The sequence below is a fragment of the Oncorhynchus nerka genome, unplaced genomic scaffold, assembly GCF_034236695.1.
Source record: "Oncorhynchus nerka isolate Pitt River unplaced genomic scaffold, Oner_Uvic_2.0 unplaced_scaffold_1427, whole genome shotgun sequence".
Classification (NCBI taxonomy): Eukaryota; Metazoa; Chordata; class Actinopteri; order Salmoniformes; family Salmonidae; genus Oncorhynchus; species Oncorhynchus nerka.
This window is the reverse complement of record NW_027039891.1, coordinates 27065-54137: the sequence shown is the minus strand read 5'-3', so window position 1 is coordinate 54137 and position 27073 is coordinate 27065. Positions and strand designations below refer to the sequence as shown.

Here is a 27073-nt window from a genome sequence, read left to right as displayed (position 1 = left end):
GAGTCCCCTCCCTCTATATGGAGTCCCCTCCCTCTATATAGAGTCCCCTCCCTCTATATGGAGTCCCCTCCCTCTATATAGAGTCCCCTCCCTCTATATAGAGTCCCCTCCCTCTATATAGAGTCCCCTCCCTCTATATATAGTCCCCTCCCTCTATATAGAGTCCCCTCCCTCTATATGGAGTCCCCTCCCTCTATATAGAGTCCCCTCCCTCTATATAGAGTCCCTCCTCTATATAGAGTCCCCTCCTCTATATATAGTCCCCTCCCTCTATATAGAGTCCCCTCCCTCTATATGGAGTCCCTCCTCTATATAGAGTCCCTCCTCTATATAGAGTCCCCTCCCTCTATATAGAGTCCCCTCCCTCTATATGAAAACAGCTTCCCTTGACCTGTCCATTATTTTCTTCTCATCTCAGAGATGGTTCACGCCCACTAACGCTCATATCTGCTTCTGGTTATAATGATGGTAGAACTCCTTCCATGTTCTAAAAATAATGCATGCTTATGTTTCACGTGTTGGTCATCAGTTATCTTGTTTCCATCCTCCTTCCTGTATCCTGCTGACCATAGTACGTCCAGCTGTCATAAATATACGTTTGGTCTTATGTACTCTTTCAAAAATAGAGTATAGTCTGGGTGTCGTATGGTCTGATGTACTCTTTCAAACAGAGTATAGTCTGGGTGTCGTATGGCCTGGGTGTCATCTTCTCTGTGCAGGTCCTTGCTACTTCAGCCTGGCAACTAGACCTATTTATATATAATGCTTTTGCTCTCCTTAATGGTTTGCTCCTACACCACGAGGCTACCTGCCGCCCCAAAATAAGATGTAGGCCTATCAGGGGCTATTAGTTAGTTTTCAGGCCTTATGGGCGGGTTTTGAGTCGTCATTGGGCTAGAAAAAGTAATTGAACTAAATCACGACTGTTTGGATGTGTCTGTTAGTAAATGTTTTATTTCTAAAAGATAAAAGAGAACAATATACATTCAATAATTATTTGTCACTGTGTTAACCTCAACCAACATGCTGGATCTCTGTTTAGTTGTCACTGTGTTAACCACAACCAACATGTTGGATCTCTGTTTAGTTGTCACTGTGTTAACCTCAACCAACATGCTGTATCTCTGTTTAGTTGTCACTGTGTTAACCACAACCAACATGTTGGATCTCTGTTTAGTTGTCACTGTGTTAACCACAACCAACATGTTGGATCTCTGTTTAGTTGTCACTGTGTTAATCACAACCAACATGTTGGATCTCTGTTTAGTTGTCACTGTGTTAACCACAACCAACATGTTGGATCTCTGTTTAGTTGTCACTGTGTTAACCACAACCAACATGTTGGATCTCTGTTTAGGGGTCAGTGCTCTAAAATGATTCTCTCTGGGGAGAGAGAGGAGGGGGACCCTGCTTCTAAAATGAGTCTCTCTGGGGAGAGAGAGGAGGGGGACCCTGCCTCTAAAATGAGTCTCTCTGGGGAGAGAGAGGAGGGCACTGCCTCTAAAATGAGTCTCTCTGGGGAGAGAGAGGAGGGCACTGCCTCTAAAATGAGTCTCTCTGGGGAACATGATACCAAAACTAAGAGGTGAGATGACAATGTTGTTTAAGAATGTATATTCTAAAATGTTTTTAAATCTGAAAATATTGCTTATGTGTACATTCTATATACTGTAACTATATACTATATACTACATTCTATATACTGTAACTATATACTAAATACTACATTCTATATACTGTAACTATATACTATATACTACATTCTATATACTGTAACAAATACTATATACTACATTCTATATACTGTAACTATATACTATATACTACATTCTATATACTGTAACTATATACTATATACTACATTCTATATACTGTAACTATATACTATATACTACATTCTATACACTGTAACTATATACTATATACTACATTCTATATACTGTAACTATATACTATATACTACATTATATATACTGTAACTATATACTTCATTCTATATACTGTAACTATCTACTACATTCTATATACTGTAACTATATACTATATACTACATTCTATATATTGTAACTATATACTATATACTACATTCTATATACTGTAACTATATACTACATTCTATATACTGTAACTATATACTATATACTACATTCTATATACTGTAACTATATACTATATACTACATTCTATATACTGTAACTATCTACTACATTCTATATACTGTAACTATATACTATATACTACATTCTATATACTGTAACTATATACTGTATACTACATTCTATATACTGTAACTATATACTACATTCTATATACTGTAACTATATACTATATACTACATTCTATATACTGTAACTATATACTACATTCTATATACTGTAACTATATACTATATACTACATTCTATATACTGTAACTATATACTACATTCTATATACTGTAACTAACTATATACTGTAACTATATACTATATACTACATTCTATATACTGTAACTATATACTATATACTACATTCTATATACTGTAACTATATACTACATTCTATATACTGTAACTATATACTATATACTACATTCTATATACTGTAACTATATACTATATACTACATTCTATATACTGTAACTATATACTATATACTACATTCTATATACTGAAACTATATACTATATACTACATTCTATATACTGTAACAAATACTATATACTACATTCTATATACTGTAACAAATACTATATACTACATTCTATATACTGTAACTATATACTATATACTAAATTCTATATACTGTAACTATATACTATATACTACATTCTATATACTGTAACTATATACTATATACTACATTCTATACACTGTAACTATATACTATATACTACATTCTATATACTGTAACTATATACTATATACTACATTATATATACTGTAACTATATACTTCATTCTATATACTGTAACTATCTACTACATTCTATATACTGTAACTATATACTATATACTACATTCTATATATTGTAACTATATACTATATACTACATTCTATATACTGTAACTATATACTACATTCTATATACTGTAACTATATACTATATACTACATTCTATATACTGTAACTATATACTATATACTACATTCTATATACTGTAACTATCTACTACATTCTATATACTGTAACTATATACTATATACTACATTCTATATACTGTAACTATATACTGTATACTACATTCTATATACTGTAACTATATACTACATTCTATATACTGTAACTATATACTATATACTACATTCTATATACTGTAACTATATACTACATTCTATATACTGTAACTATATACTATATACTACATTCTATATACTGTAACTATATACTACATTCTATATACTGTAACTATATACTATATACTACATTCTATATACTGTAACTATATACTATATACTACATTCTATATACTGTAACTATATACTACATTCTATATACTGTAACTATATACTATATACTACATTCTATATACTGTAACTATATACTATATACTACATTCTATATACTGTAACTATATACTATATACTACATTCTATATACTGAAACTATATACTATATACTACATTCTATATACTGTAACTATATACTATATACTACATTCTATATACTGTAACTATATACTATATACTACATTCTATATATTGTAACTATATACTACATTCTATATATTGTAACTATATACTATATACTACATTCTATATACTGTAACTATATACTATATACTACATTCTATATACTGTAACTATATACTATATACTACATTCTATATACTGTAACTATATACTATATACTACATTCTATATACTGTAACTATATACTATATACTACATTCTATATACTGTAACTATATACTATATACTACATTCTATATACTGTAACTATATACTATATACTACATTCTATATACTGTAACTATATACTATATACTACATTCTATATACTGTAACTATATACTATATACTACATTCTATATACTGTAACTATATACTATATACTACATTCTATATACTGTAACTATATACTATATACTACATTCTATATACTGTAACTATATACTATATACTACATTCTATATACTGTAAATATATACTATATACTACATTCTATATACTGTAACTATATACTATATACTACATTCTATATACTGTAACTATATACTATATACTACATTCTATATACTGTAACTATATACTATATACTACATTCTATATACTGTAACTATATACTATATACTACATTCTATATACTGTAACTATATACTATATACTACATTCTATATACTGTAACTATATACTATATACTACATTCTATATACTGTAACTATATACTATATACTACATTCTATATACTGTAACTACATTCTATATACTGTAACTATATACTATATACTACATTCTATATACTGTAACTATATACTATATACTACATACTATATACTGTAACTATATACTATATACTACATTCTATATACTGTAACTATATACTATATACTACATTCTATATACTGTAGCTATATACTATATACTACATTCTATATACTGTAACTATATACTATATACTACATTCTATATACTGTAACTATATACTATATACTACATTCTATATACTGTAACTATATACTATATACTACATTCTATATACTGTACTATATACTATATACTACATTCTATATACTGTAACTATATACTATATACTACATTCTATATACTGTAACTATATACTATATACTACATTCTATATACTGTAACTATATACTATATACTACATTCTATATACTGTAACTATATATTATATACTACATTCTATATACTGTAACTATATACTATATACTGCATTCTATATACTGTAGCTATATACTATATACTACATTCTATATACTGTAGCTATATACTATATACTACATTCTATATACTGTAACTATATACTATATACTACATTCTATATACTGTAACTATATACTATATACTACATTCTATATACTGTAACTATATACTATATACTATATACTACATTCTATATACTGTAACTATATACTATATACTACATTCTATATACTGTAACTATATACTATATACTACATTCTATATACTGTAACTATATACTATATACTACATTCTATATACTGTAACTATATACTATATACTACATTCTATATACTGTAACTATATACTATATACTACATTCTATATACTGTAACTATATACTATATACTACATTCTATATACTGTAACTATATACTATATACTACATTCTATATACTGTAACTATATACTATATACTACATTCTATATACTGTAACTATATACTATATACTACATTCTATATACTGTAACTATATACTATATACTACATTCTATATACTGTAACTATATACTATATACTACATTCTATATACTGTAACTATATACTATATACTACATTCTATATACTGTAACTATATACTATATACTACATTCTATATACTGTAAATATATACTATATACTACATTCTATATACTGTAACTATATACTATATACTACATTCTATATACTGTAACTATATACTATATACTACATTCTATATACTGTAACTATATACTATATACTACATTCTATATACTGTAACTATATACTATATACTACATTCTATATACTGTAACTATATACTATATACTACATTCTATATACTGTAACTATATACTATATACTACATTCTATATACTGTAACTATATACTATATACTACATTCTATATACTGTAACTATATACTATATACTACATTCTATATACTGTAACTATATACTATATACTACATTCTATATACTGTAAATATATACTATATACTACATTCTATATACTGTAACTATATACTATATACTACATTCTATATACTGTAACTATATACTATATACTACATTCTATATACTGTAACTATATACTATATACTACATTCTATATACTGTAACTATATACTATATACTACATTCTATATACTGTAACTATATACTATATACTACATTCTATATACTGTAACTATATACTATATACTACATTCTATATACTGTAACTATATACTATATACTACATTCTATATACTGTAACTATATACTATATACTACATTCTATATACTGTAACTATATACTATATACTACATTCTATATACTGTAACTATATACTATATACTACATACTATATACTGTAACTATATACTATATACTACATTCTATATACTGTAACTATATACTATATACTACATTCTATATACTGTAACTATATACTATATACTACATTCTATATACTGTAACTATATACTATATACTACATTCTATATACTGTAGCTATATACTATATACTACATTCTATATACTGTAACTATATACTATATACTACATTCTATATACTGTAACTATATACTATATACTACATTCTATATACTGTAGCTATATACTATATACTACATTCTATATACTGTAACTATATACTATATACTACATTCTATATACTGTAACTATATACTATATACTACATTCTATATACTGTAACTATATATTATATACTACATTCTATATACTGTAACTATATACTATATACTGCATTCTATATACTGTAGCTATATACTATATACTACATTCTATATACTGTAGCTATATACTATATACTACATTCTATATACTGTAACTATATACTATATACTACATTCTATATACTGTAACTATATACTATATACTACATTCTATATACTGTAACTATATACTATATACTATATACTACATTCTATATACTGTAACTATATACTATATACTACATTCTATATACTGTAACTATATACTATATACTATATACTACATTCTATATACTGTAACTATATACTATATACTACATTCTATATACTGTAACTATATACTATATACTATATACTACATTCTATATACTGTAACTACATTCTATATACTGTAACTATATACTATATACTACATTCTATATACTGTAACTATATACTATATACTACATTCTATATACTGTAAATATATACTATATACTACATTCTATATACTGTAACTATATACTATATACTACATTCTATATACTGTAACTATATACTATATACTACATTCTATATACTGTAACTATATACTATATACTACATTCTATATACTGTAACTATATACTATATACTACATTCTATATACTGTAACTATATACTATATACTACATTCTATATACTGTAACTATATACTATATACTACATTCTATATACTGTAACTATATACTATATACTACATTCTATATACTGTAACTATATACTATATACTACATTCTATATACTGTAACTATATACTATATACTACATTCTATATACTGTAACTATATACTATATACTACATTCTATATACTGTAACTATATACTATATACTGCATTCTATATACTGTAGCTATATACTATATACTACATTCTATATACTGTAGCTATATACTATATACTACATTCTATATACTGTAACTATATACTATATACTACATTCTATATACTGTAACTATATACTATATACTACATTCTATATACTGTAACTATATACTATATACTATATACTACATTCTATATACTGTAACTATATACTATATACTACATTCTATATACTGTAACTATATACTATATACTATATACTACATTCTATATACTGTAACTATATACTATATACTACATTCTATATACTGTAACTATATACTATATACTATATACTACATTCTATATACTGTAACTACATTCTATATACTGTAACTATATACTATATACTACATTCTATATACTGTAACTATATACTATATACTACATTCTATATACTGTAAATATATACTATATACTACATTCTATATACTGTAACTATATACTATATACTACATTCTATATACTGTAACTATATACTATATACTACATTCTATATACTGTAACTATATACTATATACTACATTCTATATACTGTAACTATATACTATATACTACATTCTATATACTGTAACTATATACTATATACTACATTCTATATACTGTAACTATATACTATATACTACATTCTATATACTGTAACTATATACTATATACTACATTCTATATACTGTAACTATATACTATATACTACATTCTATATACTGTAACTATATACTATATACTACATTCTATATACTGTAACTATATACTATATACTACATTCTATATACTGTAACTGTTCTAGATGTTTTGATTAGTTTTGTTGTTCCATTTTTCATCAAATCAAGTCTGTCTTTTTTAAGTGAAACTTACCCACTTTAGAAGCCTTTATAAAGACTTGAAGTAATTTAATAATTTCTATAAACAATCAAATATAATTTATCAACATTTCTGAAAGTGGACACAGCGTTTTGGAATGAAACTCTTCTTATGTTTCCCCATCTGAGCTCAGAGTAGATGAGAGATGTAATGTTTGTCTCTGTTGTGTTGAAGACCAATCAAGCAGGAGAGACCAGCCTCCCCTGTTCCCAGCTGTGTGTCCATGAAGAGTGACCGGTCTATGGAACCTCCTATATTCTTTAGAGAGGGAGACTTTTCTACTGAACAAAGGTAAGAAGAACTCATGGGTCCTGGTCAGTGAGTTAAACAACACTGTCTCTAGTCATTTCTCCTCCCATTTTCCCATTTATTGTTGTTGTTTTCATAATCCATAGGCTAATCCTTTTGTCAATTTCATAGTCCTAAAACAATATTAAACAAACACAACATTCCCTCCCTGTGTGTGTGTGTGTGTGTGTGTGTGCACTCCCTGGATGAGGAGATGTAATCTCTATCCTGATTGTCTAGTCACTTTTACCTCTACCTACATGTACATATTATCTCAATTATAACCTCATTATTACCTCAACTACCTGGTACCCTGCACATTGACTCAGTACTGGTTCTCCTTATAGTCTCATTATTACCTCAACTACCTGGTACCCTGCACATTGACTCAGTACTGGTACTCCTTATAGTCTCATTATTACCTCAACTACCTGGTACCCTGCACATTGACTCAGTACTGGTCCTCCTTATAGCCTCATTATTACCTCAACTACCTGGTACCCTGCACATTGACTCAGTACTGGTTCTCCTTATAGTCTCATTATTACCTCAACTACCTGGTACCCTGCACATTGACTCAGTACTGGTATTCCTTATAGTCTCATTATTACCTCAACTACCTGGTACCCTGCACATTGACTCAGTACTGGTATTCCTTATAGTCTCATTATTACCTCAACTACCTGGTACCCTGCACATTGACTCAGTACTGGTACTCCTTATAGCCTCATTATTACCTCAACTACCTGGTACCCTGCACATTGACTCAGTACTGGTTCTCCTTATAGTCTCATTATTACCTCAACTACCTGGTACCCTGCACATTGACTCAGTACTGGTACTCCTTATAGTCTCATTATTACCTCAGATACCTGGTACCCTGCACATTGACTCAGTACTGGTACTCCTTATAGTCTCATTATTACCTCAACTACCTGGTACCCTGCACATTGACTCAGTACTGGTACTCCTTATAGTCTCATTATTACCTCAACTACCTGGTACCCTGCACATTGACTCAGTACTGGTACTTCTTATAGTCTCATTATTACCTCAACTACCTGGTACCCTGCACATTGACTCAGTACTGGTACTTCTTATAGTCTCATTATTACCTCAACTACCTGGTACCCCTGCACATTGACTCAGTACTGGTACTTCTTATAGTGTCATTACTACCTCAACTACCTGGTACCCTGCACATTGACTCAGTACTGGTTCTCCTTATAGTCTCATTATTACCTCAACTACCTGGTACCCTGCACATTGACTCAGTACTGGTATTCCTTATAGTCTCATTATTACCTCAACTACCTGGTACCCTGCACATTGACTCAGTACTGGTACTCCTTATAGCCTCATTATTACCTCAACTACCTGGTACCCTGCACATTGACTCAGTACTGGTTCTCCTTATAGTCTCATTATTACCTCAACTACCTGGTACCCTGCACATTGACTCAGTACTGGTACTCCTTATAGTCTCATTATTACCTCAGATACCTGGTACCCTGCACATTGACTCAGTACTGGTACTCCTTATAGTCTCATTATTACCTCAACTACCTGGTACCCTGCACATTGACTCAGTACTGGTACTCCTTATAGTCTCATTATTACCTCAACTACCTGGTACCCTGCACATTGACTCAGTACTGGTACTTCTTATAGTCTCATTATTACCTCAACTACCTGGTACCCTGCACATTGACTCAGTACTGGTACTTCTTATAGTCTCATTATTACCTCAACTACCTGGTACCCCTGCACATTGACTCAGTACTGGTACTTCTTATAGTGTCATTACTACCTCAACTACCTGGTACCCTGCACATTGACTCAGTACTGGTTCTCCTTATAGTCTCATTATTACCTCAACTACCTGGTACCCTGCACATTGACTCAGTACTGGTACTCCTTATAGTCTCATTATTACCTCAACTACCTGGTACCCTGCACATTGACTCAGTACTGGTACTCCTTATAGTCTCATTATTACCTCAACTACCTGGTACCCTGCACATTGACTCAGTACTGGTACTCCTTATAGTCTCATTATTACCTCAACTACCTGGTACCCTGCACATTGACTCAGTACTGGTACTCCTTATAGTCTCATCATTACCTCAACTACCTGGTACCCTGCACATTGACTCAGTACTGGTACTCCTTATAGCCTCATTATTACCTCAACTACCTGGTACCCTGCACATTGACTCAGTACTGGTTCTCCTTATAGTCTCATTATTACCTCAACTACCTGGTACCCTGCACATTGACTCAGTACTGGTTCTCCTTATAGTCTCATTATTACCTCAACTACCTGGTACCCTGCACATTGACTCAGTACTGGTTCTCCTTATAGTCTCATTATTACCTCAACTACCTGGTACCCTGCACATTGACTCAGTACTGGTACTCCTTATAGTCTCATTATTACCTCAACTACCTGGTACCCTGCACATTGACTCAGTACTGGTTCTCCTTATAGTCTCATTATTACCTCAACTACCTGGTACCCTGCACATTGACTCAGTACTGGTACTCCTTATAGTCTCATTATTACCTCAACTACCTGGTACCCTGCACATTGACTCAGTACTGGTACTCCTTATAGTCTCATCATTACCTCAACTACCTGGTACCCTGCACATTGACTCAGTACTGGTTCTCCTTATAGCCTCATTATTACCTCAACTACCTGGTACCCTGCACATTGACTCAGTACTGGTTCTCCTTATAGTCTCATTATTACCTCAACTACCTGGTACCCTGCACATTGACTCAGTACTGGTTCTCCTTATAGTCTCATTATTTTTATTTTGTGTTACTATTTCCAAGGTTTAAGGGCAACGTAGCACGTCTGGTGAACAGGGCAGAGTCCCATATCATCAGGCAAACCAGTAGAAACAGGATCAGCAGCACAACAAGGTATCACGTCCGGATCATGTATCAATACTGATAGGATGGAAAGAAAGGGAGCACTGCTCTCAGATCAGCTTTCTCCATTCAAATATTTCCTTAACATTATAATTATGTCACAATACTGACCACAAAGATTGAGGAGACTTATTCTAATGCTTACCCAATTAAAATGCAGTAAATCCCAGATTTGACATTGTGTTCATGTTACACATCATTAAATATATTGAGACAAATTACAGAGTAGCCTACATGTAGCAATATAGAACTCAATATATTGAACAATATGATTGAAATAGGCCTGAAGCCAACAGTTCATAGTTTAATGCAGTCATCTCGGTTTTCATTTGAAGCAAATTTGTAGAAGTCCCTTGTTTGAATCAATTGCAAAGACATTGTCAACTTTGTTCTGAATGTATCGGTGTCACAGAGAGACTGATAAACCATGTGATTCTATGTTTAGCAGAGATCTTCTGTGTATAAAGTCATGCGGAAGGGCAAAAAATTATCTAACGACTCACTCAGCTGATCTACGAGTGGTGTTAGTTTACTCAGCTGTTCTAGTGGTCTGAGGCAGGTGTTAGATTACTCAGCTGTTCTAGTGGTCTGAGGCAGGTGTTAGTTTACTCAGCTGTTCTAGTGGTCTGAGGCAGGTGTTAGTTTACTCAGCTGTTCTAGTGGTCTGAGGCAGGTGTTAGATTACTCAGCTGTACTAGTGGTCTGAGGCAGGTGTTAGATTACTCAGCTGTTCTAGTGGTCTGAGACAGGTGTTAGATTACTCAGCTGTTCTAGTGGTCTGAGGCAGGTGGTAGATTACTCAGCTGTTCTAGTGGTCTGAGGCAGGTGTTAGATTACTCAGCTGTTCTAGTGGTCTGAGGCAGGTGTTCGATTACTCAGCTGTTCTAGTGGTCTGAGGCAGGTGTTAGATTACTCAGCTGTTCTAGTGGTCTGAGGCAGGTGGTAGATTACTCAGCTGTTCTAGTGGTCTGAGGCAGGTGTTAGATTACTCAGCTGTTCTAGTGGTCTGAGGCAGGTGTTAGATTACTCAGCTGTTCTAGTGGTCTGAGGCAGGTGTTAGATTACTCAGCTGTTCTAGTGGTCTGAGGCAGGTGGTAGATTACTCAGATGTTCTAGTGGTCTGAGGCAGGTGTTATATTACTCAGCTGTTCTAGTGGTCTGAGGCAGGTGGTAGATTACTCAGCTGTTCTAGTGGTCTGAGGCAGGTGTTAGATTACTCAGCTGTTCTAGTGGTCTGAGGCAGGTGTTAGATTACTCAGCTGTTCTAGTGGTCTGAGGCAGGTGTTAGATTACTCAGCTGTTCTAGTGGTCTGAGGGCAGGTGGTAGATTACTCAGCTGTTCTAGTGGTCTGAGGCAGGTGTTAGATTACTCAGCTGTTCTAGTGGTCTGAGGCAGGTGTTAGATTACTCAGCTGTTCTAGTGGTCTGAGGGCAGGTGGTAGATTACTCAGCTGTTCTAGTGGTCTGAGGCAGGTGTTAGATTACTCAGATGATCTAGTGGTCTGAGGCACACGTGTATCATTTGTACAGTTCTTTATTAAAAATGCAGTTATTTGTTACATTTGACTGTATGACTGATATATATGATATATATTATTACTGTGTAAAACCTAGCAGTACTACTGATTTCTCTGAGAGTGAGGCAGATATATATTATTACTGTATAAAACCTAGCAGTACTACTGATTTCACTGAGAGTGAGGCAGATATATATTATTACTGTGTAAAACCTAGCAGTACTACTGATTTCTCTGAGAGTGAGGCAGATATATATTATTACTGTATAAAACCTAGCAGTACTACTGATTTCTCTGAGAGTTAGACAGATATGTAGCACTTAAGAAAAAAACATGTTTATTTGTCTTTTTGAAAGGAAACCATCAAGTGATAGATTTTAAACAAATGCATGTCTGTCATTGAACAACCCCATGCCGTGATTAGATAGTGGAAAAGAAACAAAAATCTTTTTCATCATTTCTCTAAACAATAAAAGCTAATTTAGATAATTTTCTGAAAAAATAAATACTCCTGGTATATACCAGGTATCTAAACACAGAGTAGATACTCCTGGTATATACCAGGTATCTAAACACAGAGTAAATACTCCTGGTATATACCAGGTATCTAATCACAGAGTAAATACTCCTGGTATATACCAGGTATCTAATCACAGAGTAAATACTCCTGGTATATACCAGGTATCTAAACACAGAGTAAATACCAGGTATCTAAACACAGAGTAAATACTCCTGATATTGATACAAATAGCGTGTTTGTGTTCAAAATGTTAAACACAGGTTCTACAAATCCCAGAGCACAAAACAGACAAGGTTGTAAAAATCTAACTTTTAAAAGGTTGTATTCTGTTAACTCATACCCAAGTAAAACTGAATGCTCTTCAACTGATCGCTGCCTGCACCCGCCCACCTGACTAGCATCACTACTCTGGACGGTTCTGACTTAGAATACGTGGACAACTACAAATACCTGGGTGTCTGGTTAGACTGTAAACTCTCCTTCCAGACTCACATTAAGCATCTCCAATCCAAAATTAAATCTAGAATCAGCTTCCTATTTCGCAACAAAGCCTCCTTCACTCATGCTGCCAAACATACCCTCGTAAAACTGACTAGCCTACCGACTGTCATTTACAAAATAGCCTCCAACACTCTACTCAGCAAATCGGATGCAGTCTATCACAGTGCCATCCGTTTTGTCACCAAAGCCCCATATACTACCCACCACTGTGACCTGTATGCTGTTGTTGGCTGGTCCTCACTACACATTGCCGCCAAACCCACTGGCTCCAGGTCATTTGTAAGTCTTTGCTAGGTAAAGCCACGCTTTATCTCAGCTCACTGGTCACCATAGCAACACCCACCTGTAGCATGTGCTCCAGCAGGTATATTTCACTGGTCATCCCCAAAGCCAACACCACTATGGCCTATCTATTGCCTTAATTCCCTAATCGTACTACATCTGCACACACTGAACATAGATTGTTCTACTGTGTTACAGTCCGTTTGCTAATCCCTTTCTATTGTGTTTACAGTCCGTTTGCTAATCCCTTTCTATTGTGTTACCGACTGTCCGTTTGCTAATCCCTTTCTATTGTGTTACTGACTGTCCGTTTGCTAATCCCTTTCTATTGTGTTACTGACTGTCCGTTTGCTAATCCCTTTCTATTGTGTTACCGACTGTCCGTTTGCTAATCCCTTCTATTGTGTTACAGTCCGTTTGCTAATCCCTTTCTATTGTGTTACCGAATGTCCGTTTGCTAATCCCTTTCTATTGTGTTACTGACTGTCCGTTTGCTAATCCCTTTCTATTGTGTTACTGACTGTCCGTTTGCTAATCCCTTTCTATTGTGTTACACACTGTTCGTTTGCTAATCCCTTTCTATTGTGTTACCGACTGTCTGTTTGCTAATCCCTTTCTATTGTGTTACCGACTGCCCGTTTGCTAATCCCTTTCTATTGTGTTACCGACTGTCCGTTTGCTAATCCCTTTCTATTGTGTTACCGACTGTCCGTTTGCTAATCCCTTTCTATTGTGTTACCGACTGTCTGTTTGCTAATCCCTTTCTATTGTGTTACCGACTGTCCGTTTGCTAATCCCTTTCTATTGTGTTACCGACTGTCCGTTTGCTAATCCCTTTCTATTGTGTTACCGACTGTCTGTTTGCTAATCCCTTTCTATTGTGTTACCGACTGTCCGTTTGCTAATCCCTTTCTATTGTGTTACTGTCCGTTTGCTAATCCCTTTCTATAGTGTTACTGACTGTCCGTATGCTAATCCCTTTCTATTGTGTTACCGACTGTCTGTTTGCTAATCCCTTTCTATTGTGTTACCGACTGTCCGTTTGCTAATCCCTTTCTATTGTGTTACCGACTGTCCGTTTGCTAATCCCTTTCTATTGTGTTACCGACTGTCCGTTTGCTAATCCTTTCTATTGTGTTACCGACTGTCCGTTTGCTAATCCCTTTCTATTGTTACCGACTGTCCGTTTGCTAATCCCTTTCTATTGTGTTACCGACTGTCTGTTTGCTAATCCCTTTCTATTGTTACCGACTGTCCGTTTGCTAATCCCTTTCTATTGTGTTACCGACTGTCCGTTTGCTAATCCCTTTCTATTGTGTTACCGACTGTCCGTTTGCTAATCCCTTTCTATTGTGTTACCGACTGTCCGTTTGCTAATCCCTTTCTATTGTGTTACCGACTGTCCGTTTGCTAATCCCTTTCTATTGTGTTACCGACTGTCCGTTTGCTAATCCCTTTCTATTGTGTTACCGACTGTCCGTTTGCTAATCCCTTTCTATTGTGTTACCGACTGTCCGTTTGCTAATCCCTTTCTATTGTGTTACTGACTGTCCGTTTGCTAATCCCTTTCTATTGTGTTACTGACTGTCCGTTTGCTAATCCCTTTATATTGTGTTACCGACTGTCCGTTTGCTAATCCCTTTCTATTGTTACCGACTGTCCGTTTGCTAATCCCTTTCTATTGTTACCGACTGTCCGTTTGCTAATCCCTTTCTATTGTGTTACCGACTGTCCGTTTGCTAATCCCTTTCTATTGTTACCGACTGTCCGTTTGCTAATCCCTTTCTATTGTTACTGACTGACCGTTTGCTAATCCCTTTCTATTGTGTTACTGACTGTCCGTTTGCTAATCCCTTTCTATTGTGTTACTGACTGTCCGTTTGCTAATCCCTTTCTATTGTGTTACCGACTGTCCGTTTGCTAATCCCTTTCTATTGTGTTACCGACTGTCCGTTTGCTAATCCCTTTCTATTGTGTTACCGACTGTCCGTTTGCTAATCCCTTTCTATTGTGTTACCGACTGTCCGTTTGCTAATCCCTTTCTATTGTGTTACCGACTGTCCGTTTGCTAATCCCTTTCTATTGTGTTACCGACTGTCCGTTTGCTAATCCCTTTCTATTGTGTTACCGACTGTCCGTTTGCTAATCCCTTTCTATTGTGTTACCGACTGTCCGTTTGCTAATCCCTTTCTATTGTGTTACTGACTGTCCGTTTGCTAATCCCTTTCTATTGTGTTACTGACTGTCCGTTTGCTAATCCCTTTATATTGTGTTACCGACTGTCCGTTTGCTAATCCCTTTCTATTGTTACCGACTGTCCGTTTGCTAATCCCTTTCTATTGTTACCGACTGTCCGTTTGCTAATCCCTTTCTATTGTGTTACCGACTGTCCGTTTGCTAATCCCTTTCTATTGTTACCGACTGTCCGTTTGCTAATCCCTTTCTATTGTTACTGACTGACCGTTTGCTAATCCCTTTCTATTGTGTTACTGACTGTCCGTTTGCTAATCCCTTTCTATTGTGTTACTGACTGTCCGTTTTTGCTAATCCCTTTCTATTGTGTTACCGACTGTCCGTTTGCTAATCCCTTTCTATTGTGTTACAGTCCGTTTGCTAATCCCTTTCTATTGTGTTACAGTCCGTTTGCTAATCCCTTTCTATTGTGTTACAGTCCGTTTGCTAATCCCTTTCTATTGTATTAGTCCGTTTGCTAATCCCTTTCTATTGTTACTGACATGTCCGTTTGCTAATCCCTTTCTATTGTTACTGACTGTCCGCTTGCTAATACTTTCTATTGTGTTACTGACTGTCCGTTTGCTAGCTGGAGTTTCTATTGTGTTACAGTAAAGTTTGCTAATCCCTTTCTATTGTGTTACTGACTGTCCGTTTGCTAATCCCTTTCTATTGTGTTACCGACTGTCCGTTGCTAATCCCTTTCTATTGTGTTACCGACTGTCCGTTTGCTAATCCCTTTCTATTGTTACCGACTGTCCGTTTGCTAATCCCTTTCTATTGTGTTACCGACTGTCACGTTTGCTAATCCCTTTCTATTGTGTTACAGTCCGTTATTGCTAATCCCTTTCATTGTGTTACCGACTGTCCGTTTGCTAATCCCTTTCTATTGTTACATACGACTGTCCGTTTGCTAATCCCTTTCTATTGTGTTACCGACTGTCCGTTTGCTAATCCCATGTGTAACTCTAAATTGTTGTTTTTGTCTGCTTTGCTTTATCTTGGCCAGGTCGCAGTTGTAAATTTAAACTTGTCCTTAATAGGCCAACCTGGTTAAATAAAGGTGAAATAAAATGATAAATTAATAACTTAATTACCAATTATTAGAAGGAAAACTATTTCACTCATATTTTAATACATTTTAGGTCAGATTTCATATAAACCTGTAAACACTAGACAGATACTTTAAGGGTTTTTAGCTCAATCATCTGAGCTGGAGTTTACAAACACAACACATAAAGCCAACACATAAACAAATGTAGTCCCAGATATAAATCAAATTGGTGACATACACAGGGTTAGCAGATGTTATTGGTCACATACACAGGGTTAGCAGATGTTATTGGTCACATACACAGGGTTAGCAGATGTTATTGGTCACATACACATGATTAGCAGATGTTATTGGTCACATACACATGAATAGCAGATGTTATTGGTCACATACACATGGTTAGCAGATGTTATTGGTCACATACACATGATTAGCAGATGTTATTGGTCACATACACAGGGTTAGCAGATGTTATTGGTCACATACACAGGGTTAGCAGATGTTATTGGTCACATACACATGATTAGCAGATGTTATTGGTCACATACACATGATTAGCAGATGTTATCGGTCACATACACAGGGTTAGCAGATGTTATTGGTCACATACACAGGGTTAGCAGATGTTATCGGTCACATACACAGGGTTAGCAGATGTTATTGGTCACATACACAGGGTTAGCAGATGTTATTGGTCACATACACAGGGTTAGCAGATGTTATGGTCACATACACAGGGTTAGCAGATGTTATTGGTCTCATACACAGGGTTAGCAGATGTTATTGGTCACATACACAGGGTTAGCAGATGTTATTGGTCACATACACAGGGTTAGCAGATGTTATTGGTCACATACACAGGGTTAGCAGATGTTATTGGTCACATACACAGGGTTAGCAGATGTTATTGGTCACATACACAGGGTTAGCAGATGTTATTGGTCACATACACAGGGTTAGCAGATGTTATTGGTCACATACACATGGTTAGCAGATGTTATCGGTCACATACACAGGGTTAGCAGATGTTATTGGTCACATACACAGGGTTAGCAGATGTTATTGGTCACATACACAGGGTTAGCAGATGTTATTGGTCACATACACAGGGTTAGCAGATGTTATTGGTCACATACACAGGGTTAGCAGATGTTATTGGTCACATACACATGATTAGCAGATGTTATTGGTCACATACACATGATTAGCAGATGTTATTGGTTACATACACAGGGTTAGCAGATGTTATTGGTCACATACACAGGGTTAACAGATGTTATCGGTCACATACACAGGGTTAGCAGATGTTATTGGTCACATACACAGGGTTAGCAGATGTTATTGGTCACATACACAGGGTTAGCAGATGTTATTGGTCACATACACAGGGTTAGCAGATGTTATTGGTCACATACACAGGGTTAGCAGATGTTATTGGTCACATACACATGGTTAGCAGATGTTATTGGTCACATACACATGGTTAGCAGATGTTATTGGTCACATACACAGGGTTAACAGATGTTATTGGTCCCATACACATGGTTAGCAGATGTTATTGGTTACATACACAGGGTTAGCAGATGTTATTGGTCACATACACATGATTAGCAGATGTTATTGGTCACATACACAGGGTTAACAGATGTTATTGGTCACATACACAGGGTTAGCAGATGTTATTGGTCACATACACAGGGTTAGCAGATGTTATTGGTCACATACACATGATTAGCAGATGTTATTGGTCACATACACAGGGTTAGCAGATGTTATTGGTCACATACACAGGGTTAACAGATGTTATTGGTCACATACACATGGTTAGCAGATGTTATTGGTTACATACACAGGGTTAGCAGATGTTATTGGTCACATACACAGGGTTAGCAGATGTTATTGGTCACATACACAGGGTTAGCAGATGTTATTGGTCACATACACAGGGTTAGCAGATGTTATTGGTCACATACACAGGGTTAACAGATGTTATTGGTTACATACACAGGGTTAGCAGATGTTATTGGTCACATGGTTAGCAGATGTTATTGGTTACATACACATGATTAGCAGATGTTATTGGTCACATACACAGGGTTAGCAGATGTTATTGGTTACATACACATGATTAGCAGATGTTATTGGTCACATACACATGGTTAGCAGATGTTATCGGTCACATACACAGGGTTAGCAGATGTTATTGGTTACATACACAGGGTTAGCAGATGTTATTGGTCACATACACATGATTAGCAGATGTTATCGGTCACATACACAGGGTTAGCAGATGTTATCGGTCACATACACAGGGTTAGCAGATGTTATTGGTTACATACACAGGGTTAGCAGATGTTATTGGTCACATACACATGGTTAGCAGATGTTATTGGTCACATACACAGGGTTAGCAGATGTTATTGGTCACATACACAGGGTTAGCAGATGTTATTGGTTACATACACAGGGTTAGCAGATGTTATTGGTCACATACACAGGGTTAACAGATGTTATTGGTCACATACACAGGGTTAGCAGATGTTATTGGTCACATACACAGGGTTAGCAGATGTTATTGGTCACATACACAGGGTTAGCAGATGTTATTGGTCACATACACAGGGTTAGCAGATGTTATTGGTCACATACACAGGGTTAGCAGATGTTATTGGTCACATACACATGGTTAGCAGATGTTATTGGTCACATACACATGGTTAGCAGATGTTATTGGTCACATACACAGGGTTAACAGATGTTATTGGTCCCATACACATGGTTAGCAGATGTTATTGGTTACATACACAGGGTTAGCAGATGTTATTGGTCACATACACATGATTAGCAGATGTTATTGGTCACATACACAGGGTTAACAGATGTTATTGGTCACATACACAGGGTTAGCAGATGTTATTGGTCACATACACAGGGTTAGCAGATGTTATTGGTCACATACACATGATTAGCAGATGTTATTGGTCACATACACAGGGTTAGCAGATGTTATTGGTCACATACACAGGGTTAACAGATGTTATTGGTCACATACACATGGTTAGCAGATGTTATTGGTTACATACACAGGGTTAGCAGATGTTATTGGTCACATACACAGGGTTAGCAGATGTTATTGGTCACATACACAGGGTTAGCAGATGTTATTGGTCACATACACAGGGTTAACAGATGTTATTGGTTACATACACAGGGTTAGCAGATGTTATTGGTCACATGGTTAGCAGATGTTATTGGTTACATACACATGGTTAGCAGATGTTATTGGTCACATACACATGGTTAGCAGATGTTATCGGTCACATACACAGGGTTAGCAGATGTTATTGGTCACATACACAGGGTTAGCAGATGTTATTGGTTACATACACAGGGTTAGCAGATGTTATTGGTCACATACACAGGGTTAGAAGATGTTATTGGTCACATACACATGGTTAGCAGATGTTATTTACAATGTCTGCCTAGGAACAGTGGTTAACTGCCTTGTTCAGGGGCAGATTTTTACCTTGTCAGCTCAGGGATTCAATCTAGCAACCTTTCGGTTACTGGCCCAACACTCTAACCACGAGGCTACCTGCCACCTCTACACTCTAACCACTAGGCTACCTGCCATCTCTACACTCTAACCACAAGGCTACCTGCCATCTCTACACTCTAACCACTAGGCTACCTGCCACCTCTACACTCTAACCATGAGGCTACCTGCCACCTCTACACTCTAACCACAAGGCTACCTGCCATCTCTACACTCTAACCACAAGGCGACCTGCCACCTCTACACTCTAACCACAAGGCTACCTGCCGCCACAGACATACATGGTATCACTTGTTATACATAATTATTATACATAAATCATTGCCAAAAGCACAAGACATACTGTTGCATGTTGGTCTATATTATTAATGGATTGATCATATAGAAATATAAAACATTCTTTTAACTACTACAATGCAATTACATGTGGCTCAGGAACCACTGACTCACTGTATTATTCTATAGTATTATCAAGACACCTGCTGTTAACTCTTAACTACTTAGGACAGCTCACCAGGTGTCTTAAATATCGCGTACAGAACTGTCCGCGTCCCCGTACAGAACTGTCCGCGTCCCCGTACAGAACTGTCCGCGTCCCCGTACAGAACTGTCCGCGTCCACGTTCGGTGTGGCGCCAAGCCGGTTACGCGCAGAGTGGACTGAGGTGATCTTGGGGAATAACGACGGAGTTTGTTACAGTGTTGAGACACCGAAGTTTATTGTTCAATTTGCTTTTTTCTTTACGGTCAGGGACAGTATGAGTGTAGACAGATCCTTTTCACTCTCTATCCTTGTTTCAATTTGTGTTTCACCGGATTCATCATCGAGAGGAGGGACAGACGAACGACCTGCTAACTAACCAAGCTAGTCGGTACAGCTCGGTAATCTAGCTAGCTACTCTACCAGCAGCATCCTAGTTACCATGGCTACCACTACATCATCACCGGCTCCCCGGTTGTTTCTTCCACCTGTTAAATCCCGGTGAGGCTTCTCCTCTCTCGTTGACGGATGCTGGCTACCTCTGTCCGGTTCTCCTCTCTTCACTAGATGGACGGTAACTTTAGTGTTTAAACCCTCTGTGTCCAAGGACCGAACTTTTGAATATTATTTTCAGGGCGCCTCAATAGCAGGTATTGAACCCCAGGTAAATAATCACTAGTCAGAACATCAACCTCAGTATACATTCATTATAAAAATCATCTTAATATCTGATATTGTGAGTAAACAACCTCGAGAGTGCGTCTTCCAGCCCTCTAATAAATTACATAATTCAACCCTCCCGGTTAGTAAATTTACCTCAACATCCCCCGGAGAAGGCAGAGTAACGACACCAGCCTTTTAGCGGGGCTGACAGACTGACCACAACGCTCGCGTCGATAAATTAATCTCGTCATTAAAAATGACACACTGCTCGCGCCGTTAACTAACGTCTGGAAGTCAGTTCTATTTGTGAAACTCTTCTTATGTTTCCCCATCTGAGCTCAGAGTAGATGAGAGATGTAATGTTTGTCTCTGTTGTGTTGAAGCCCAATCAAGCAGGAGAGACCAGCCTCCCCTGTTCCCAGCTGTGTGTCCATGAAGAGTGACTGGTCTATGATATCCTATATCCTTTAGAGAGGGAGACTTTTCTACTGAACAAAGGTAAGAAGAACTCATGGGTCCTGGTCAGTGAGTTAAACAACACTGTCTCTAGTCATTTCTCCTCTCCCATTTTCCCATTTATTGTTGTTGTTTTCATAATCCATATGCTAATCCTTTTGTCCATTCTCATAGTCCTAAAACAATTAAACAAACACAACATTCCCTCCTGTGTGTGTGTGTGTGTGTGTGTGTGTGTGTGTGTGTGTACTCCCTGGATGAGGAGATGTAATCTAATGTTTTGTCCACAGAAACCAACAGGAGAGATCAGAGTCAGAGATTCTCAGTGGTCAGTCTTCCCAGAGTCATCAAACAGACCTGGCCTCCATATTCAGTGTATGTGGTCCTGTTATGTACATTTGTTTTTGTTTACCTCAAGTAAAGTTGATCTGTCAATCATTCATTAATGTGTTAATGAGAAAGCATTTATTCTCTTGCTTAACTTATTTACTTAATTTATTCCAGATGCTTGAAGATAAAATTATGACATTTGTGAAGAACGAGCTGAAGATGTTCAAGAGGATTCTTAGTCCAGAATTCCCAGAAGGCTTTGAGAGTCAGAAGCAGGATAAGGAAGTGGTGGATGCTGAAGATGAGAAGCAGGAGAGCAGTGCCAGAGAGGGGGCTCTGAAGATCACACTGCACATCCTGAGGAAAATGAACCAGAAGGAGCTTGCTGACACACTGGAGAAATGTAAGATCTGTCTGCCTCATGTTGAATGATGTTTTATAACATTTAAAAGCTGTAGCTAAAGTACAGCTAAAGTAGCTGTGTAACTCAATGATATTGTAGCAGCCTTAACACAACACCTAGTGACCTCATCAAGTAGCAGCAGGGATGTGTTGTGGTGATTCATTTAGAGAGAGAACATTAATAATACCATCAATAATACCAATAATAATATAATCAGTCACACCAGTCTGTAATGCATTATGAAAACATTTACACATTTATACAGTCAGTTAACCTCTTCAGGACCCTCTACTTTTTGAACATTCTGTTAAAAATCGCGCAACATTTCAGCGCCCTGCTACTCATGCCAGGAATATAGTATATGCATTTGCTTAGTCTGTGTGGATAGAAAACACTCAGACGTTTAAAAAACTGGTTAAATCACTGCTGTGGCTTTACCAGAACGGCATTTACATCGAAAAGCACAGGAAAAACTGATCACTGAAAATGGGGAAAATATATACATGCGCTACTTGAACCCATTGATAAACGTGAACCACAATTAATTGACTGAGGTTGCAGTACCTACAGCTTCCACACGGTGTCTAGAGTCTTGTCATTTCCCTTCGAGTTTTTTCTTGGTCAAACACATACAGGACACCGTATCTAATCCGGTCTAGGACCGGATATTTTCGTTGAGTTTCTAGCCGGACATTTTTCCAGACGGACAGCTAATGATCTTTACATCGCCTCCTGATGAATTTTATCGCTTATTAACGTTTACTAATACCTAAAGTTGTATTACAAACGTATTTGAGAAGTGTTTTGTGAAAGTTTTTGAATTTTAAAAATGACGTTACGTTTTGAAACAATGTTTTTTTCGTTTATCACACAGTCTACATATAACGATATCTAGGCTTTATATGGACCGATTTAATCGAAATAAAGACCCAAATAGTGTTTATGGGACATCTAGGAGTGCCAACAAAGAAGATGGTGAAAGGTAATGAATGTTTTCTATTTTATTGTGCGGTTTGTGTAACGCCGAAATGCTAATTATTTTGTTTACGTCCCCTGTGGGTCTTTTGGGGTGTTGCATGCTATCAGATAATAGCTTCTCATGCTTTCGCCGAAAAGCATTTTAAAAATCTGACTTGTTGCCTGGATTCACAACGAGTGTAGCTTTAATTCGATACCCTGCATGTGTATTTTAATGAACTTTTGAGTTTTAACTAATACTATTAGCATTTAGCGTGGAGCGCATTTGCATTTCCAGAGCTGCGCCAGTACAGCTCAGGGACGCAAGCGTCCCAAAGGAGTCAGAAGCAACAGGTTAAGAGAATACATTATTATAATGTAAAACTTTATAACAGTCCTACAATACTGTAGACATTAAAACAGATGTAATATTAATATCCTCTGTGTTATTTCTTCATTCAGATGAGCTTGCTGTGATTTGCCAACGTGAACTCAAATCTAATCTAAAGAAGAAGTTTCAATGTGTATTTGAGGGGATCGCTAAACAAGGAAACCCAACACTTCTCAATAAGATCTACACAGAGCTCTACATCACAGAGGGTGGAACAGGAGAGGTCAATAATGAACATGAGCTGAGACAGATTGAGACAACAACCAGGAAACAAGCAAGACCAGAGACTGCAATCAAATGTAACGACATCTTCAAACCCTTAACTGGACAAGACAAACCTATCAGAACTGTGCTGACAAAGGGAGTCGCTGGCATTGGAAAAACAGTCTCTGTGCAGAAGTTCATTCTGGACTGGGCTGAAGGAAAAGCAAATCAGGATGTCCAATTTGTATTTTCATTCCCTTTTCGGGAGCTGAATTTGATGAAAGGGGACAAACACACTTTCATTGAACTTCTTAATCACTTCTCAATGGAAACCAAACAATCAAGAATCTCAAACTACGACAAGTACAAAGTTCTGTTCATCTTTGATGGTCTGGATGAGTGCCGACTGCCCCTAGACTTCCAGAAGAACAAGATCTGTTGGGACGTCACAGAGTCAACCTCAGTGGATGTTCTGCTGACAAATCTCATCAGGGGAAATCTGCTTCCCTCTGCTCTCCTCTGGATAACTACCCGACCTGCAGCAGCCAATAAGATCCCTTCATGGTGTGTTGACCAGGTAACAGAAGTACGAGGGTTCAATGACCCACAGAAGGAGGAGTACTTCAGGAAGAGATTCAGTGATGAGGACCTGGCCAGCAGAATCATCTCACACATAAAGACATCAAGGAGCCTCCACATCATGTGCCACATTCCAGTCTTCTGTTGGATTTCTGCAACAGTCCTTGAGCACATGCTGAAACATAAGAGAGAAGAGATGCCCAAGACTCTGACTGAGATGTACACACACCTTGTGGAGTTTCATACCAAACAGAAGAATGAAAAGTATCTTGGGAAAAAGAGACAGATCCACACTGGCATAAAGAGAGCATTCTGTCACTGGGAAAACTGGCTTTTCAACAGCTTGTGAAGGGCAATCTGATTTTCTATGAAGAAGACCTGACAGAGGCTGGCATTAATGTCAATGAAGCCTCAGTGTACTCAGGATTGTGCACACAGCTCTTTAAAGAGGAATGTGTGCTGTACCAGGACAAGGTGTACTGCTTTGTTCATCTGAGCATTCAGGAGTTTCTGGCTGCTGTATATGTGTTCCTCTCATTCATCAACAACAATGAGAATCTAATGGACAAACTGCAAACAAACGACAAGTCTGTAGTTACTGTCTACAAGAGTGCTGTGGATAAAGCCTTACAAAGTGAGACGGGAAACCTGGACCTTTTCCTCCGCTTCCTTCTGGGCCTCTCACTGGAGTCCAATCAGAAGCACTTACGAGGTCTACTGACAAAGACAAGAAGCAGCTCACAGAGCCATGAAGAAACAGTCGAGTACATCAAGGAGAAGATCGGGGAGGATCTCTCTCCAGAGAGGAGCATCAATCTGTTCCACTGTCTGAATGAACTGAATGACCATTCTCTAGTGGAGGAGATCCAAAGATACCTGAGCTCAGGAAGTCTCTCAAAACCCAACCTCTCACCTGCACAGTGGTCAGCTCTGGTCTTTGTGTTGCTGACTTCAGAAAAGGAGCTGGATGTGTTTGACCTGAAGAAATACTCCAGATCAGAGGAAGGTCTTCTGAGGCTGCTGCCAGTGGTCAAAGCCTCCAGAGCTGCTCTGTGAGTAAATAAAATGACATTTAAGAACTAATCATCAGGAAGAAATATTCAGTTTAGAGAAAAATATGTATTATAATATGTATATAATATTATATTGAAAAACATATTGAATAAATGCATTGATTTTCACATTAGTATAACATTATGACCATACAATTCTAGGAGACGGAAGATGAATCTATATGTTGTTTGGGAGAATAAACCAAATGCATCTGCCTTTGTCCTTCTACACTACTGGTGTTAAATGAACAGTGTGTTTGTGAAGTCATGATGATGTCTTTGTCAGTCTGTCAGGCTGTGGAGTCACAGAGGAAGGCTGTGCTTCTCTGGTCTCAGCTCTGGAGTC

At 36.4% G+C, this 27073-nt stretch overlaps 2 protein-coding genes across 2 annotated transcripts; both read left to right on the top strand.

Annotated features, from left to right (window-relative positions):
• The first annotated feature begins 343 nt into the window (after window positions 1-343).
• LOC135568695 (uncharacterized) lies at window positions 344-23588 on the top strand. Its single transcript, XM_065015450.1, has 5 exons — window positions 344-1585; window positions 8497-8613; window positions 11452-11541; window positions 23102-23186; window positions 23316-23588. Exons 1-5 carry the CDS (start codon window positions 1374-1376, stop codon window positions 23571-23573), a joined length of 762 nt encoding a protein of 253 aa, XP_064871522.1. The 5' UTR covers window positions 344-1373; the 3' UTR covers window positions 23574-23588.
• A 2364-nt stretch (window positions 23589-25952) lies between these two features.
• On the top strand, window positions 25953-27070 carry LOC135568696 (NLR family CARD domain-containing protein 3-like; the record flags this gene model as incomplete). Its single annotated transcript, XM_065015451.1, has 2 exons — window positions 25953-26727; window positions 27014-27070. Coding segments are annotated over exons 1-2 (548 nt in total), but the record flags the coding sequence as incomplete, so codon positions are not given.
• Between the last annotated feature and the right edge of the window lie 3 nt (window positions 27071-27073).

Bases quoted from the DNA above. Each gene is read 5' to 3' on its own strand.
- LOC135568695 (XM_065015450.1), top strand. From the start codon at position 1,374: ATGATTCTCTCTGGGGAGAGAGAGGAGGGGGACCCTGCTTCTAAAATG. The intron at 1,586-8,496 runs GTGAGATGACAA...GTTGTGTTGAAG, and splicing joins CATGATACCAAAACTAAGAG to ACCAATCAAGCAGGAGAGAC. The intron at 23,187-23,315 runs GTATGTGGTCCT...AATTTATTCCAG, and splicing joins ACCTGGCCTCCATATTCAGT to ATGCTTGAAGATAAAATTAT.